General features: G+C 40.7%; 1 protein-coding gene across 5 annotated transcripts in view; it reads left to right on the top strand.

Moving 5' to 3' along the window:
• ATP13A3 (ATPase 13A3) overlaps nt 1–18,866 on the top strand; it is a 118,113-nt gene extending 99,247 nt beyond the window's left edge. For 3 of the 5 annotated variants that reach the window (XM_075556227.1, XM_075556228.1, XM_075556225.1), the window contains 4 exons: nt 4,335–4,415; nt 6,057–6,146; nt 10,616–10,648; nt 15,402–18,866. In XM_075556227.1, coding sequence (XP_075412342.1) covers nt 4,335–4,415; nt 6,057–6,146; nt 10,616–10,648; nt 15,402–15,602 — 405 coding nt within the window. In that variant the 3' untranslated portion in view covers nt 15,603–18,866. The remainder of the gene's footprint in view (nt 1–4,334; nt 4,416–6,056; nt 6,147–10,615; nt 10,649–15,401) is intronic. The other 2 variants (XM_075556226.1, XM_075556229.1) reach the window with 2 other exon arrangements.
• The last annotated feature ends 425 nt before the right edge of the window (nt 18,867–19,291 follow it).

Here is a 19,291-nt window from a genome sequence, read left to right as displayed (position 1 = left end):
GCAGCCTTATGAGGATTTCCTTCTGTGGCAGATCTGTATCTGTTTCTTCTATGAGAGACGTTAGCTCTGCTACTATGTTTTGTCTCTCTGCTGTTGTTTTTGTTGAGAGTGATGTGGTCTGCTGATTTTTCTTGGATCCTTTCATAGGCCCCATGCTTCTGGGAGGCTAGGGGAACCTTATCTGTGTTACTCTTAAGGATTCTTTCAGGCAACTGCCTGTGACATACTATAAGGATGGGTCAGACTGCTGTGTAGGCAAAGTTCCCTGAAGGCTTAGTGACCCGCAGTGGTGAGATGGTTCAGTAACTGGTGTGGGTTGCTGAAGCCTCAGTGAGTGCCCTCAGGCTGCTTTGACCTGGTTTGTCAGGGTACTCTTAGCAGCCGCTTTTTTCGTTTAATAATAATAAATAAGAATTTAAAAGGTTAAAAATTTTAACAAAATTTTGGGAGGAAAAAAAACTGGAGAGAGAGGAAGAAGGAGCAACTATAAAAGTGGAGAGAAAAGTGATAATAGTGGAAGTGGAAGAAGAAAAAAAGAAAGGAAACCTATAGAAAGGGGGCAGAAGAGAAGTACTAGCTATAATGAAAAAGGAGGAAGGAAGAATGAAAACACAGAAGGTAAAAGGAAGAAGAGAGAAAAACCAGCGTGAGACAAAATATGTATATATGTACATATATAATATAAATAATTCCCCCCCCCCCTTTTTTCCCCTCAAAGTTCTAGTGATGCCTAATAGAAGGCAGAGGTGGGCGAGGCCTTGCTGCCACTGAACGTGGTGCTGATCTGGGTTCCTGAGCCGGGCTATGGGGTGGGGGGTGGGCGGTGGGCGGTGGGCGGGAAGGGGAAATGCTCTTCAGATCATCAAGCCCTCCCAGATCCCCACAGGCCTGTAGAGTTGAGCCTTCGGGCAGAGGCTACACAGGCAGGAGCCAGCCCCCCAGGGGTGGGCCTCGTACACTGGCTGGAAAATGCTGGAGCCGCAAGGGGTGCTGCGAGAGGCACAGGTTGAGGCAGGCTTAGACCCTGGTGCTGGGGACCCCGCAGAGCACTGCAATGGTGAGAGCCGGCTAGAACGCACAGATGTCTGGCGAGGACCCCAAAGCCCCGTCCTAGGCTCCCTAACAGGCGGAACGTTTATCACTTAAGCCTCCGGCCCTGTGAGCGACGGAGGCTCTTTAGTGACATGGTTCGAGCCTGATTAGACAGCGGCGACTGCGGAGGCTCTGGCGGGAAACAGCGGGCGATGGCTCTTGTCCTCCGCCTTGGAAGGAATGTGTCATGGCAGGTTCATAGCTTGGAGTGGCCGGCTGCTGGAATCCCCGCAGCACACCAGGGAGGGCTACGCCACTCCGGCAGGAGTGCAAAGCCCTGTCGCTTGCGCTTCTAGTGGGCAGGGGCTCCCACTCTTGCACCTGGCGCGGTCCGTGTTGGATGGGTGCCCCGTGCCAGGCAGGTCTAGAGCCCCGGGCTGCGGGCACAGAGCTCCGCAGTCGCGCAGGCCAGCCTGAAGTGGCTCCATTGGAAACACAGTGTCGGGGTAGAAGCGGGATGGGGCTCTGGCTGTAGGCGGCGCAAGTGGGAAGTGCTCAGCGCAGGTTCCCAGCCAGGGAGTGGAGCGGGCGCTATGCTGGCAGGCTGGGTGACCGGGCAAGCAGCGTGTGGGTGGAGAGGTCCCAGGCAGCAATGGAGGTGAATGGTCCTCCATGGAGGTCTCCCAGGCAACCCCCGTAGCTTGCATGTCAGTTACTGGGCCCTAGATGAATGGAGGGAGGGACACGGGCCCAAGGGCAGATCGCTGCCTCGTGGGGAGAGGGACCACGGCAAAGGGAAGCTTCTCTCCTAGTGGGGTCCCGCGATTGGGCAGCTGCTGTAGGGGAACCTGCTACCGCTGCTCAGTCCGGTCTGGGGATGGAGTGGGGCTATAGCTAGTCTCGGCGTAATGGCGGCAGTCTAGTGACCCGAGATGTCCCACAAATCCGGTCCTGTATCACCGAGGCCCCTGCTCAGGACAAATGCGTGGGGTGGGGGTGGAGTGCTATCCTGGGGGGTTATTTCACTCACTAGACTCATAACACTCGGCTACCTGGACACCAAATCTGCTTTGTTCGGGAGAGCTCTCAGAGTATGCAGGTCCCCTGATACGCCATCTTCCCAGAATCCTTCCCTCTCTCCTTTTTAAATTGGGTGAAGGAATCTTTCTTCAGCAATGTTGTTACCAAGAATGGGGATTTAATTACATAATACTTTGGCTACATCTGTTGAAATTATCACACAGGTTTTTACTTTGATCAGTGTGGTGACTTAGTTGACTGCAAACCCTTGTACCCATCACTAAGGAACAAATGTTATTTCTACAGGGTAAATATCTGGAAGCAGAATTTTCCAAAAGTTAAGTTTCTATATAAAAATTATAAAATGCAATTGTCCTTAGGTATTAATACAATTGAATATTACCAGTGCGCAGGCTCACCTGGCACTGTATGAGTGTGCTTGTCTTCCCACAGGATACATTGATGGGTTTAAGTCTTGACTTTTAGCTAAAAGAGAAAACAAACAAAACACATTGATAGTTCTCTCTAGTCACATGTTCCTTCTACTTCACAACCGTACCACTTGAAAGAGTTCTGGGCCCCGCTCATCTCTCACACTCTGCAGTTAGCCTGGCGCCTGCATACCCCTGCTATCCCGCTGCACATTGGTCATTTTCTTGTTGCTCCAGTGTAGTGGACTTACCTCCTTAACTCTTTTCTTTCCATTTTACCTTACTCCTCAGCAGTATTTGGCCTAGTTAACCTGCCATCATTCTTTACACTCCCTTTGGGAATTTTGTGTTGCTTTGTTCTTGTCTGATTTTCTATCCCTTGTGGCTCCTCAGTGCCTATTGTGGTTCCCCTTCCTCTGCCTGTTCTGTACATGTCAGTGTGCCTCCTGCCCTGTCCGTGGACCTCTTCTCTCTGTAGACACTGTACAAGGGATCTCATGCCTTCCAACTCCAGGCTAGCATTCACAGACCAGTTCTAAGCCTGCATATCCGTTGATCTCTATTACTTGGGTGGATCACCAACAGTACCTTCAAATTCAGCATCTAAAAACTAAACTCTCCATGTTTTTCTCTCGACCCTGCCTCTTCTGTATCATCCCTTATTCAAATCATTAATAAACATTTATGCATGCATATCTCTGTGCAGATGTGCATCTTTCTTGTCCTTCTCTTTTCATAGCCAGTCAGTTGAAGTTCTTTTCCTTTTTAAATAATGAGTTTGTTTCTGTCGTTTCCCGGAGGAACCCTGGTGGTATCCTGCATCTTCTGGACTGTGAGCCACAGGCCTGTGGCTCAAAACCACCAGCTATTCCAAGATGAGGCTTTCCACTCCCATAAACAGTTATAGCCTCGGGAACTTACAGGGTCAGTTCTACCCTGTCCTATACGGTGACTGAGTGGACATCAACTCGATGGCAGTGCATTTGGCTTATTTGAATTTTGGGGGGTGTTTACCTCAAGACCATTTTCTACCTCCAAAAGTTAAAAACTACTACCCTCTCTTGCTTGGATCATTTATAGCATCTCCCCCTTCCCCTTTGCAGTACTCTTACTGTTCTAAAACATTTTGGATTATATCATCCCCTCCACCTAATAAGTACCTTCCAGGTAATAGATAAATATTTGCTAATTTAACAGATCAGTGCACGAATAGTACTTTTTCCTTTTATTCTTTACGCCTTAGAAATTAATTACAGATTTTAAAGTACTTTACGTTAAAAAAATTGATCCGGCTAGTTCTTTTATGCATTTTCCTTATAATGTAGAATTTTGATTTGCAGTAAAACCTGTGAGAGGCTGAACTTGTTGTGACCACTTTGCTTTTCTAGGTCTCTCCAGTTTTCTGCCTCAGGCAGGCTACAATCCTAACCACTTTTTCATCACTCATATTTGTGGAAAATGTTTGCATTTTTGCTTTACTTTGGTTCCAGCTTTTGTAGATTTTACTTTGTGTCTGTCCCATTAATTAAAGGTGGAGTTTATTTAAGCAGTAGATATGTGTTAGACTCCATGGTCTCACAGAGCTTGAGCTTTGGAGTCTTCAAAGATGGATATGACCCTAAGCTCAGCCACTTTACAGATTTATAGTTAAGCTGTGTTACTCGACTTTCAGTTTTGACATCTGAAAAATAATAGAGTACATACCCTGTGGCATTCTGAAGATTAAATGGCTAATGTGAAAATGTGTAGTACACAAAGCAGGAGTTCAGTCAACTTGGAGATTATGGTATAATGTTACAATGGCAACGACACTATAATACTAAATTTTAACACGAATGTTTTGTCTTGCAGATAGTGTGTGTACCAGATGAGTGGCGTAAAAACATGCTTATCATTGTTCTTGTCAATGCCCTTGTGTCTGTCGTGACAGAGGTAAGCACTGCTAAAATGACTATCTTCTTGCTTTGGAATTTTTAGCAACTTAATGGTAATTGGAGAATAGGACAGGTAATGTTATGGAAACTCCCAAAGTCTCATTTTCATCTTAACCAAATTATTTTAGCTGATAATGGTTATATGAAAAGCCATGGCTTTTTCGTGAACTGGTAGTAGTCCTCTTAAAAAGTGTGACTTAGTTACAGTAGATGTAGACAGGAGACGATGAGCAGTGAGCTTGCAAAGAAATGAGTGATTGTAGGAAAGAAGGACCACGCCCATCAATTGATGAACCGGTGCCTTGAAATCTGAGTGGGGGGTGCACTACCGATGCCTGTGACGGACAGGAAAGCCTCCCAGTTCACCACTTCAAGACTGAATTATATTCTGCTTGAATATTTTGTGGAAACCTTGTGTTTTCAGTAATGGAAATCATTTTGAAGTAATAAGAGATTTTAATAAATTGTGAGATACACATATGGAGATTTCTCCAGATTCATGAAGTTCATATAGGCTCCACCAGATGGCAGCTTGTACTCAAAGTAACTTCCTAATAAACCCAAGAGGCAGAAAGCGTAAGTGGGCACTATATGCCCCATGACTCACAAAAGGGTTAAGGAAGGAATTATTATACATCTGCCACTACTAATTTTAAAAAGTATAATGATTTTTATGGACTTAGCTAGTCTCAGAACTGGTTCCTGGAATCTGCTCTTTGGTATTTACTTGGAAAAACCTCCAGATGTATCAAGTCTCCATTGTGTATTGCTCAGTGAGCCTCACATTAGGTTTACCTTTGAATCAGCTCCCCTAAGTTCTCATATGCTGCTTATTTATAAACTTTCATCTGCTCACAGAACTTGTGTAATGTATTCTTTATCTTAGTAATAGGGAGATAAAGTTACAATTTTAAAGTAAGGGTTCCATGGAGTTTGCTTTTGGCTTAAAATTAAGGTCATGGCAATCGTTTTTGACTTAGAAATTATGCTAGATTTCAGTTATACTTTAAAGATCAACTTGGTGTTTAGATTAGATCCAGTGGGCAGCATGGATGTTATGGTACCATCACCAATGGCCAGGAGAATGGATTTTTGGATATTAGGAAGCATACCTAATGTCATATTATGAATGTTTTCTTTTTCTACATTCTTAAATTTATTTTTCACTCATGTTATTAACAAGATAAAAAACTTTAAGGCTTGAATTTTTAGGCACTTCTTTCATCATTGCTTGGGTTACTCACTTAAGAACAAAAGACTTGCTTATATTACACTCCAATGATTTCATACTTTTTTAATAGTTGCTGGGTATTAACTCAGTGAAAATAATTTAATGCTAAGAAAAGAAGGCATCATTCTAAGCATTGTTTTAAAATGGGAAAGGTCTGAGAATTCTTAAAAAGCCATTGTAGGCTAGAAAGTGTAGAACTCCCATTTGGAGACTTTTACAATTATTTATATTTGTTATAGAGCTCTGTTGCTACGCATAATTCTGCAGTATTAACTGAAGTTCTCTGTATGAAAGTCAAAACCATGTTTCTCACCTATGATGCAGCATTGTGTGAGCTTTTTAAAATGTTCACATTAATAAAAAATGACTTAGTCCTTTTTAATTCTTAACTCACTGGCTGTCTCTCAGAACTTCTTCCTTGACATGGTCCTTTGGAAAGTTGTGTTCAGTCGAGACAAACAAGGAGAATATCGCTTCACCACCACACAGCCACCACAGGTTGGGAATCCGCACTTACTATCAATTCTTCACGTATTTATAGGCTGTTTTAGCTGTTCCTTTTGCCTTATGTAGGGTGGGATTCAGTTATGTGTTGCTTAAACCTTTTCCTCCATTCCTTGCATTTCATTTTTTTTCTTTGAAGAAATCCAACAAGATGCGTGAGCAGCATTTGTCTGCAGGCTTTTCAGGACGTCAGAGCTTTCATAGTCTCTTCCATTCCAATCCTAATCATTTATGTGTGTAAAGATCATAGCTTTACCCTCAAGGGTGAGAGGTAATTTTTCCATTTCTCTCTGCTCTAAATGTGACATTTTCAGTTTTCATGAGTTTCACTCGAAGCTAAATGAGATTCATGAAAACAGAATTTTGAAGTAGGAAGGTTTTTTTTCTTAAGATCAGAGCTCAAAGACACATTTTGAAGAGGTTTCTGATTTATTGATTATTGTGTCTTTTTTTTTTTGGCGCATGGGGGATGGCTGTTTTATTGCGTACCTCAACTTACTTAGGTCTCTCATCAACCAGGAAATCTTCGGAAATCCTGTTTACCATTTACAGACCAGGGCTCATGGCTTTTGACTTTCAGGTTTTTATAGCAAACTATCTAAAAGATAGCATTCACTTTGTGGCTTAAACACGAGGAAGAAAGAGCATGAAAATCCCAGTGTCGGGATGTTGAGGTAGCTCTTGATAAAAAGTGTACGTGTTCATAATAAATGTATTTTGAGAATGCTGCCATTGACTCAGAGATATGAGCCAACTCTTTGGTATAAAGTCTCACCCCCTCATTTTCAGACCCATTGTTTGTTGGTGGGGAGTGGGCTTTTCAAATGTGAGTTTTAAATCTTTTATCCTCAAGCCATAGGGAAGCTTGGGGATTTCAAGAAATCAGATTCCGTGGCACATGTGAGCTGTGTTAATGTGTTTCTTTTTAGCCTTCGCAACTAAAAGCAGCTTCCTGAGTTTTTTTTGATGGTTCACCAGGCTTAATGCCATGCCCCTACATAATATCATAGGATTGCCTTAATAACAGACATTACTTTTCTGTACTGTTTTATAAGGAATGATGATGAGAACAATCCGGAATGTGTTTTCTGCTTCTTTTGTTGTATGTGTGATGGTCTCGGTGTTATTCCCAGAGGTGAGAGTCGCGGTGTGTCAGTCTCAGTTCAGTGTCCAGGAAATATTTAAATGATGGTAATATAGCGTGCTCTTCACAACGCCTGCCATTTAAAAACACCTCCTCAACCAAAACTGCAGCAATGGAAGCTTGTCCTCTTCTACCTAGTGCTCTGACTCAGCCACAACACGAGACACACTGGAGCCTGGCCGATCTCCACCACTCTCAACCTTCACCGTCCCTAAACATGTTAGAGGTCAGACTTGACATGAGACACCCAAATCCTGAAAAATTAGGTCAGCAGTTTGAAACTATTCCCGTAGAGTCATAGCCATGGAAACCCACAGAGGCACTTCTACCCTGTCCTTACAGGGTTGCTATGAGTCAGATTCGACTGGAGGTCAGTGAGGTCTTTGGAGGACATTTTGGGGTGTCCCAACTGGGGGTGGCTACTGGCAAGTGGTTGGGACATGCCAAGGATGCTGCTGAACCTTGCACAATAAAGAATTTTTCCGCTTAAAACGTCAGTAGTGTGAGATTGATAAACTAATCAGTGAGAAAGAAAGTAGTGGTGAGAGTTACTTGCTTGTAGGATTTCAGCTCCTTCCTACCCACCCAAGCCTCTACTACACATCTGCTCACTGTAGTCTTCCACGAAGCCCATGCAAGACCTCTGAACCTGCAGCCTTTTTTAGGGTGCTTCACCACATCTTCCGTCCTTACCATGTAGGTCTGTGGACACTCAGTTGGGCTGAAATTGTGCCAAGGCTTCAGGCCTTATGCAGATGGCTTGGGAAGTCAAGAGCCTTGACTGGGAACCTCTAGAACTTTGTCCAGGATGCCCGGGTCGACCAGGAGCATTCATACCACTGAGCTAGCAGTGACTGGCAAACATAACCTCGCCTTTTCCATTGTAAACCACACTTCAAAAGAGACTTGTTGAAGGGAGAAAATAATGGTAACTGAACTTTGTAATAGCATCGTAATGGTGAGATGTTGTCGTTTCGAGGTCATTTTATGTGGGACACCTCCAGAAGCCTCCAGATCTTAAGATAGTTCTAATCTTGTTTCAGAAAACAATAAAGCAGCAGAGCATGCATTTGGCCTGCCATCTAATGAATGGCAGGGTGAGGACTGAACCCAGAGTTTCTGATCCCGGGGGGGGGGGGGGGTCATCTTTCCGCTTTGCAGCAGTTGTAGGTCACATGTATCATTTACGGGGTCATGGAGGTGTCAAGTCATGTTAGGATCAAGTTCCACCAGGTAGACAGACAATACCTCTTATTTTTCATTACCTCCATGTGGCAGACATCATGCCAGGCATTTGATATTCATTCCCTCTGCTGCTACTACACCGTATGAGAGAAGAATTTTTTTGGTCATGTGTTAGTACAAATGTGCTTGACACAATGGATGGATGGATGTATTGTTATAAAAGTTGTATGAGCCCCCAATAAAATGATTTAAAAAAGAAGAAGAACTGGTTTAAATCTGGGCTTACTAGTCCCATGGCCATCACACTGCACAAGCGCCACCTATTGTTTAAAGACCAAGTTGACTCGTAGGTATCATTCTACTTCACAGTAGACATTTTACACATGTCCTACCTGGGCAGCTGACTGTTCATGTAGCTACCCTATTTAGTTACAGGAAGTATGATTTTTTTTATCAGAGTAATTTGCTTTCCATATTGATGTTTATTCCTGATGTTAGTAGTCTCAATAATTGCCTACCGAATCAGATTGAACCAGCGTAACTTAACTGTTGGCTGATACTAAGAATTAGAGCCTTTATGTTGCAGTATATTTTTCCCATAATTTTTTAGTAACCCCTGATGTTCATACTTTTTCTCAGAATTAAAAACAAACAAAAAAAAGTGCTTAATCGTTCGGATTTTCTTTCCTAAGCAAAGATTTTTTTTTTTAATGTCTTAAACTGCACCTAGACCTAAACCCATTGCTCTTGAAATGACTCCAACACATAGCAACCCTGTAGGACAGAGTAGAACTGCTCCCTAGGGTTTCCGAGACTTCTGTACAGAAGCAGATTTCCTGTCTTTCTTCCCAGGAGCAGATGGTGGGTTCAAACTGCTGACCCTTTTGGTTAGTAGCCAAGTGCTTAACCACTGAGCCACAAGGGCGCCTGTCCTAGACCTACTGAATGACAATCCCCAGGGCGAGGCCCATCACCTTTGGTTTTCTGTGAAATACTCCCTTCACTGGAGACTGTCTGTGCTGTATCCTCTTATTAGGCCTGTCGTGTGTCTAGAGACCATATAGTAGTAGACACCGAAGTACAATGATTCATAGATTTTGATTCTATTCCCAAGCACATGAGTGTAGCACGTCATGATCCTACAGACTATTGTGTAGTTGAATCCCACCTGAGGATTTGTGCCTAATCACATTTTCCTTTTTGGGAAAATGTCCAAGTGTTAACTGTAGTCTTTATTTAAGCGTATTTAGGAGGAATATTAATTACGGTCATAGTTGTTCTTGATCAGGATTGGTTTGGAAGAAGCCTTGTATGAAATCCCAGAGTACCATGACACTACTTTTTTCTCCTCAGAAGCATGGCTTTATATCTTACATGCATCTCATGAGATCTTGTCCTGAAAGACATTGCCAAAAGAAAACTGGCATGGGGTTCTGGAATGAACACCTTGGAACGGTCTGAGGCAGAATAATTTTCTCTCAGTCTTTTTGAAAACTAGTTTCTGTGGTGATCTGTGGCAGGCTCTCTCGTCTGGGGAATACATTTGGTTGTTGAAGCATCTCTTCCAGAAGCAAACTGAAAACTGCCGTCGCTGTCACCTCCATGTTCTCCTGCTTCCAGGCTCTAGTGGCCTAGGGGCTGAGAGGCCCAAGTGTTCCTTCCAACGCTTGTGCTGCCCCACGCTGTTTCCTCTGTGTTCCCCGGGCTCCCCCTTTCTCCCAGGCCTCCATGAGCTCATCTTTGATTTCTCTCCCATTCTAGCATGCCGGTAGCACATTGTCTTTCTCTCTCATAGTGAATGCTGCTGTGTTCGAGGGGGTTCATGGCATGCATGTGCATTCATAAACTAACAAACCTCTATTTGCATTTTGTGTGTATGATATTTGGGGCAGGTGAGGGTTCAGGAATAAAATATTTTTCTAATTATGGTGGAGGGGGGTATACTTAATGTTCTACCTGACTTAAAACATTTCTTTGCTTCGAAATTATGACAAGTGTATATTGCTTTTTTAATAGGGGCATGAGGATTTTTTTAAAAACATGTACATTAGTGTAAAAAGAATACCATTCAGTTATGATTCTAATTGCAATTAAGTTAGTTTTAATATTGTATTGTTTGCCTCACTTTCCACAGGTAGGGAACAATGAATTTAGATATTATAAGCGGGTAAGTCAAAAGGTATTGCTACACGAAGTGATCATGGAAACTAATATGAAACAAAAAATAACAAAATGTGAAGCTTTTGTTTCTGGACACGTGCCTCATCTAGGCCTATGAACTTCTGAAGACAGTATTTCCATCTCTTTCTACATTTGATCTCCGTGTTTCCTGATTTGCACCAAATCGAAATGGCAGCTTTGGCATCCTGGGAACTCAAATAGTGTTCTTCGTACATGTTGTGAGAGTTAGGGAAGTAAGAAGCCTGAAGGGGCAAGATCCAGGCTGCAGGGTGGATGGTGAACTAGGCTCCCCGGTGACATTCTCCTAGGGTCGTGGGTACACTGTCTTGATGGGAAAAAATTCCTTTTACAACTTTCCTGGCCTTTTCCTCACCATTGCAGTTTTCTGTTTTCTTAAAACTAATTCAAAGTAAGTCCCCATGATTGTCCTGTGTCCTTGAAGAATTCTACAAACATAACCCTTCTGTGGCTCCCAAGAACAGTCACTAATCTTTTTGCCTTAAGTTTAACTGTTATGGCAGATCCCCTCTGACGCCACCTCTTTGAGTGGAATTTTTTTAAGGCACCTTACCAAGACTGTGGCAACTGTATTACTGAGAAAACGTGTCTATACTCAATCAGTGATTGCTGAGACATGTGTAAGCATATTTGGTGTAAATTTGCTAATAGGAACTAGAACCCTACTAGCCAGTCTTTCTGACTTAGCGTTCTAGAGGTGTGCGTGACTTTCCAAACTCTCCTAAACTCACTTGCTGCCAGCATTCCTCTTCAGTTGGGCAGTTTCATGGGGACCGACAAAGGTCTGTACAGTCATGTTTCTGGTTTTCTAAATGTCAGCAATCAACATTAGCCTTTTTCTGTGATCTTTCAACGGTGCTACTTGTCACAATGCAAAAAGTGACACATTTCAGATTAATCTAGGAGCAGTGATATTGCTGGCCATTAGATTGAAAAATTTAAGAACACTTTTGGAAAAAGTAAATTTTAAGTGGGAAACTAATATCAGGTTAAGTAGGGTTTTTTGTCTATATGCTGATACTGTAACAGACTTTTTTCCTATGATTTGATTCATTTTAATTAGTCTCTTCTGTATCCTAATGCTAATTTTTTGTGAACGTCATTTAAGATGGTGACATTTTACGTTATGGCAATAAAGAGGGCTACCTAATAAATAATCTTCCAAGTAACTTATATCCCCCTGGAGCTTAATGGTATGACTCAAAATGAAAAGAAACACATGAAACATCTATTAATAATTGGTACATGGAATTTACAAAGCATGAATATAATAGGAAAATTGGAAGTAATCAAAATGAAATGGATAAAGGTACGTATCCTGAGCGTTAGAGAGCTGAAGTGGAGTAGATTAAGCCATTTTGCATCAGTCATGTAGTTTACTATGCCAGGAATGATAAGAATATGGTTGCACTTATCATCAAAAAGAACCTTTCAAGACATATGTTGCAGTACTATGCTGTCTATGATAGAGTAAAATCTATACACGTATAAGGAAGTCCAATTAGTACAACTATTATACTGATTTACACATCAACAACTAAAGCTAGTGATGAAGAAATTGAAAATTTTACCACGTATTAAGCCTAAAATTGATCAAACATATAATCAAGATAATAATTATCAATGGTTGGAATGCAAAAGTTGGAAATAAAGAGGAAGAGAAAGTAGTTGGGAAATATGACCTTGGTGACAGAAATGAAGCCCGAGAGCTCATGGTAGAACTGCGGACCAAATAGACCAGTGACTACTTGATGGCAAATACCTTTCTTTAACACATAAACAGCAACTGTCCACACAGACTTAGGCTTATAGAATACAGAGGATCAAACGGACTACAGCTGTGGGAGAGACAATCGAGGAGTCTGACGTCATCATCCCACAAGGCAGGGGTCAGCTGTGGAACAGACCATCGATTGCTCCTGTCTAAGTTCAGGTTGATCTTGAAAATGAAAACATCCATGAGAGCCAAAAGACGACTGTTAGTATATCCCACCCGAACATCAGATCATCGCAAGAACAGATTGCCACGTGGACACTAATGACAGAAGGCCTGGTCGCTGTGCGATGACATCAAGAACATGATAAATGACAAAAGCAAAAGGTTATTAAAAATACACGAAGAAGAGGCTCTCACAAGAGGCTCTTGAACAGAGCAGCTAAAGCAAATGGAAGAAGCGAAGTGAAAGAAATGAGCAGAATGTTTCAAAAAGCAGCCGGAGAAGACTTCAGGAAAGCAGTACAATGAAATGTGCTGACCTGGAGTTCATGTGCCAAAAACGAAGGCCATGCTGAACACATTGCCAAATAACTGGAGGAGAAATCCAAGCCTTAAGTTGCAATATTGAAGAATTCTATGGGTAAATTATTGGGTGATGCAGGAACCATCAAAAGAAGATGGAAGAAATCAGTCATGGTACGAAAAAGAACCAATCAAATTCATCCACTTCAAGAGGTAGCATATGATCAAGAACCAATGGTGTTGAAGGAAGAAGTTCAAGCTGCACTGAAGGCCTTAGCGGCCAAATACAAGCCTCCAGGAACTGATGGAATGCAAAATGAAATGATTTAACCAGCTGATAAAACCTGTGCCAAGAAATTTGGGAAACTACCTGGCCAAGTGACCGGAAGAGATCCGTGTTTGTTTCCATTCCATAGAAAAGTGACCCAACAGAATGTACAGATCATTTAACAGTATCTTTAATGTCACATGCAAGTAACATGTTGATGATGATCATTCATTAACAGCTGCAGCAGTACCCTGACAGGAAGCTGCCAGAAATTCAAGCTGGATTTAGAAGATGTGGCACGAGAGGATATCATTGCCGATGTCAGTTAAATCCTGGCTGAAGGCAGAGAAAACCAGAAAGATGTGTACTTTTATTTGTGTTTCATTGACTATGCAAAGTTATTTGAATTTGTGGATCATAGCAGACTGTCAGTTACATCGAGAGGAATGGGAATTTCCAACACTTTGAATATACTTTACATGAGGGGTCTGTACATGAGGCAAGAGGGTGTCATGCTAACACAACAAAGGAAAACCGCATGATTTGCAGTCAGGAAAGGGTTGTGTCTATTGATCAAATAATCTAAGATGCTAGATTATGAGAAAGAACATCAGGGTTAGAGGAAGGATTATTAATTGCGATGATGGCCACAGCCTTACTTGCAGAGCATGAAGAGGATTTGAAACACTTGCTGGTGAAGATTAAGAACTATTGCCGTCAGCATGGACTACAACTCAATGTAAAGGAAATCAAGTTCCTAACAACTGAACCAGTAAACAACATAGTGATAAGTGGAGAAAAGACTGACATTGTCAAGGATTTAATTTTGCTTGGATCCACACACAGTCAGTGCGTTGGGAACCACAGACAAGAAATCGGACAACAAACCGTATGGAGCAAATGCACTGCACAAGGCCTCTTTAAAGGTGGAAGAGCAAGGACTCTGCTTTAAAGACTGAAGTGCACCTGGCCCACACCGTGACATTTTCAGTCACCTCATATGCATGTGAAAGCTGGACACTGAATAAGAGACACTGACTATGTGTTTGAATTGTGGTGTTGGCAAAGAATATTGAAAATACATACTGTGGACTATCAGATGAACAAACAAGCTTTTCTTGGAAGAAGTGCAGCCAGAATGCTCCTTAGACGTGAGGATGGTGAGACTCGGTCTCACATACTTTGTACACGTTATCAGGAGAGACCTCATTCCCTAATAAATGGACACCAGGCTTGGTAAAGGCAAAGGTCAGCCAAAAAGAGGAAGACCTTCAAGGAAGGAGATGGATTGAGACTGTGGCTGCAGCCATGGGCCCCAGCATGACGATGGTAGGCATGGTGCACAGGACTTTGCTTCATTTGTTCTGTTTTTATAAGGGCACATTTAATAATAACATCCTGAACAATCAGAAGGATTTCAGTGGCAAAATTGCTTTTAATAATGAAATGATAACTAAGACAGAATTACTTTGAAACTTTCTTTGAACCTCGTTTTCTCATTAATGGAGTACTAAAGGAAACTGACAGTAAAATTATATTTCTGGATTTTTGTATTGGTGAGAATTTGGCTTTTAGGAAGTGATTGCCATTACTAAGCATGGTCCAAATTCAGACTTTGTGTTAGAATTGTTTACTTCAAGCTTAAATTCTCAAAGATGGTAGTAACATTAATAATATCTTTTACACTACTATCTTCTCCAAAAAATGATCAAGTGGTTGAGTGGCTAGGAACAAATAGTGCCCATTGGTAGTTTGGCATAGAATGTGACAAGCATTCAGATATTTGAATATGAAAAATATCCAGATATTTTTTTTTTGTGAGTAGTTATTCTTAATATACTAGACATTTTGTGGTTTCTATACCCCAGAGGGTTTTGGTACATGAGAGGGGACTTCAAAAAAGTACAAAAATAGAAGTAAAAGATGGTAGAAATTTTCCACAAACTTTTTGAAGTGCCCTTGTGCAACTAAGTAGAATGAGGTGAGTTGCATGGATGACAACAACATCTAAGTGAAAATTTAACTCTCCCAGACCTAAGTGAAAGGATTTTCTAAATATGCATTTTTAAAGTTTTTTTGTGTGTGTGTGTGTGTGTGTGTGTGTGTGTGTGTGTGTGTATGGTTCTCAGAGATCATTTCCTCACATTTGTAGTATGTTAAACCTGTTTAAAGAAACCTTCAACCAACTGGTGTTCTTTTTCCTTCTTTTCTTAGGAGTCAGTGGATCGTTGGGGTAAGTGTTGCCTGTCCTGGTTCCTGAGCTGTAAAAAGAAGATACCAAAGGCAAAGTACATGTACTTGGCACAGGAGCTCTTGGTGGACCCAGAATGGCCACCCAAGCCACAGACAACCACAGAAGCTAAGGCTTTCCTGAAGGAGAAGGGGTCGTGTCAGATCACTCTCACGTTGCAGTGACTTGGCCGTGCTCTTTGTGGTGTCCTAAGAGCAGTATAAAGGAAAACAGGCTTCCAGGATCTTGTGTGTCAAGAGTGAAACCTGTCCATTCGATGCCCCTCGTGCTCTTTAGGTTGTAGTTGTTGATTTCAGAGCCTTGTTCATTTGTTTGCTGTAAACAAAGCAAAAGGTACTGGCTTGTCAGTCAATCCATCTGTGAAGTCTCGTGATCTCCGACTTCAAATAGTACGCATTTCCAGATCCTTTCTTGATTGCCGTCTTCAGTGCTTGGTAGGCTTTTCAGGATTGGCTGTCTCCTTTAAATTTACTTTCATAATCCATCTTGGTAGAAAAAGTCATTGTCTATACACAGGCCCTAATTGTGTGGTTAATAAAAAGAAATGAGAGTTATTGAGTCTCTAGTGAAAACAAGTCACAATCTTGCATTCATCTGATTCCAATATTTTTTCCAAGTAATATGTATACATGCACCAGTTCCTTTTGATAGCCCAGAGTTAGGAGAGTGAGATTATATGATATTGCTGATAGAACAACTCAGGTAATTTCCACTTACGCTTTTATATTTTCTGTACAAACTACCTGGGTTTTATTTTTCTAATCAGCAAGGTGCTTCCCTGCCTTCGTGTGATGTCTGTCAGAGCTATTAAACGGATCGTGTGCTATATGTGCTACCAGTTGTTAAAGTCGGTTCAGTTCAATGATGTAGAGCCTTTTCATTAGGTAAAGAAGATTCCCGTCCTTTGCCAGTACATGTAAATCTCTCATTCTAATAGCTTCATATCTGTTTGGGGTTTTTGTTTTGTTTCCCTTCTCTATGCTTTATATTATTTTAAATGTTATTTTCTTTGCTACTTTGACCTTTTTAATTATTTAAAGACATGGGATAATACTTAGGGTCTTGTATTTTAAATTCTTAGCATTTCCTCCAAGATTTTCTAAGTTTGCTTTATGACTTTCCTGAGTAATGGGATTGAAAAGGGGGACAGTGAGCTGGTTTGAGTGACTGCTGATTGTTTTCAGTGCACTGTGTGCTTGGTGGCAATTTGTTTTATGTCATTAGGTGGCGCCAGATGCCAGATCTTACCTATTTGAAATCAGATAATCTATTTACAAACAAACACAGTTGTGGCAATTTTGGAGAAGGAAAAAACAAAAGCATGAAGGAATTTTTAAAATCCAACAATGAGTAAGCATTGAACCAAAAGAAACGTGGCAAAACATTTTTTTTCCACCTTTCTCTGTGTGTGGTCAGTGTTTAAGACAGAAACAAAACTGAAGTATCTTGAAAAGTTTGTTTTCTAGGTAGGTTCCCGCAGTGGGACGAAGCCCTACAGGTGTGATAAACCCAGAGAACTAATACTGCTGCAACATGGATACTAAACCATTGGCTCTTTTGTTCTCCTGTGTGCTTCCTAAACCAGGAGCATACCTGTGCTTCCCACTTCTAGCTGATCATTGCTTCCTTGATGGAAAGAATGATCAGATATCATCCAGAACAGTAGAGCCAAATGGCTTTCCTTTATGCTGCAAAGACTTGGATGATGTTTGGTAACTATAGGAAAATGTAGGTTACACTCAGGATCACTGCTCTTGCTGTTACCAGTGATGATTCTCACAAACTATAATCGAAGTTTCCCATAAAAAGTATATAATACATTAGATGACAGAATAATTTTTCCATGAATGATTCTGTAAAGCTATGCATCTTAGACCTTTTGAGCTGTGAATTAGCACCGTTTTCTAGAGTTACTTAATCTCTTGATAGTTTTATAATTTCCATATTTTTCAGCGTGTCCAAGTGTTCTTGTTTAGCCATTTCCCACAATTGTGCTTTTTTAATCCTTTCTTTTAAATATTGAGGCATAGAGTTAAAGTAATTGCTAAGTAGCAGCTTAAAAATCCAGTTATCAAATTGTGTTTAACGCCTCCAAGAGCATGTTCATAAATAACTATTTTTGAAGTGTTCTTCCCCGCTCCCCTATTTTTAAACATGTAGAGTTTATATGGGTTTTATATTTCAGATGTCCTATTGTTGTCAAAGGAGTGAGGGTTTTTGGTAGTTGAAGAAGCGTTTGTAGGACGTTAGTTTTGAACCTAGCTGAGCGGCGGGTTGCTGACGTGGTGGCTGGCTGTCTGCAGGCTGTCTGGAGGGCAGGTGTGGGTCCTGCGCAGTGCCAGAGGGTGGGGTCTTCTCTGTGTAGGTCTCCAGTACATGGTCATGTTGATTCTGACGGTAACATTAAATTATTTGAGTATATACAGACCTAAATTTTAAAATCTGTACATATGTTATTTTGATGTATTAAGATTAATAAATATTGCGGATTTAAATTTTATTTATGCACATACTTAAGGACAGAAATGTCTGAGGAAGTAATTGTTAAATAATGAAATGTAACTTTTTAAATAAATAAGATTTTTAATGTGTGTCTCCCTCAGGGTTGTTTAAAGTTTTTCTTTTCCCCTCCTCCCTCAAAATCTAAATAGTGGTATTACATGTTTTGTATCTTACGGCACCGACTGCGGTGAAGCAGTGCTGCAGATAATGCTGGAATGAAAGCGGCTAAGCCAACAGCAACAACAAAAGAATCCTTTTTATATTAGTTTTATAATCCTCAAATTTGAAAGCTTTCCAAATCGCACTTGCATTTAAATAGAAGTGCTGCAGCCTGTACTATTTGTTTTGTTTATGCTAATTGAAGTGCTGCACAGTTTCCGAAGCATGATAAATAATATATCAATACATTTATGGACTCTGTTTCAAAAACAGCTATAGTTAAAGTATCCAGAAAAGAGTAAAGTTCAAGCTTAGGAAACATTCTTCCGATTCCATGCATGTAATTTTGACCTATCTGGAAGTAAGTCTTTTGGTTTTTGCTTTGTTTTGTGTATATATATAAATATATATGGGGGAAGTGGTTGGGATTTTTTTTTAATGTATAAGTGGGGTATTAATTTTGTATAGTCTTGTGAGCATTTACACCTATTTTTAATGTATTAAAATTTGGTAATTATGTACACATTAAATGAATAAAACAGATACTTCCTGTTATGATTTGTGAATTCCCTAAGACCTTGGGGTTTTTTAAGTAACTTTATATCAGAAATGATACTGCATCTTTATATTTTTAAAAGTGTATTGCTGCTCAAGAATGGTACCCTATTGTCGAAAAAGGCGCACATTCGGAATTGTACATTCAAAACTGTAAATAACCTTATGAAATCTTTTTTGATTGAAGCTATTCGAAATAAAAATGATAATGAATGAAATAACATTTCCTTTTTCTATGACTATACGTCTGTTTGCTTTTTACATATGAACATTACTCTGGATCTATTTTCTTTTATTCAGGTGTTCCTATTTCCCTCTTAAACTTCAGATTAAAAAATTTTTATTGTAAAATTATCGATAACAAAAGTTGGCTATTTTAAGCAATTTTAAATGCACAATTAAGAGCGTGACATGAATTTCACAATGTTGTAACCGTCACGAGGATACACTTCCAGAAGTTTTCATCACCCCAAACTATCTAGATAGTTCATGTAGAATTATACAATATTTGTCCTTTTGTGACTGGTGTATTTCACTCAGCATAATGCTTTCATTCCATATTGTAGCATAATCAGACCATCTTTTTTTCATGGCCCATTTTGTGTGTGTGTGTGTGTGTGTGTGTGTGTGTGACATT

Source organism: Tenrec ecaudatus, chromosome 8 (assembly GCF_050624435.1).
Source record: "Tenrec ecaudatus isolate mTenEca1 chromosome 8, mTenEca1.hap1, whole genome shotgun sequence".
Taxonomy (NCBI): Eukaryota; Metazoa; Chordata; class Mammalia; order Afrosoricida; family Tenrecidae; genus Tenrec; species Tenrec ecaudatus.
This window is presented reverse-complemented; position numbering and strand designations above follow the sequence as displayed.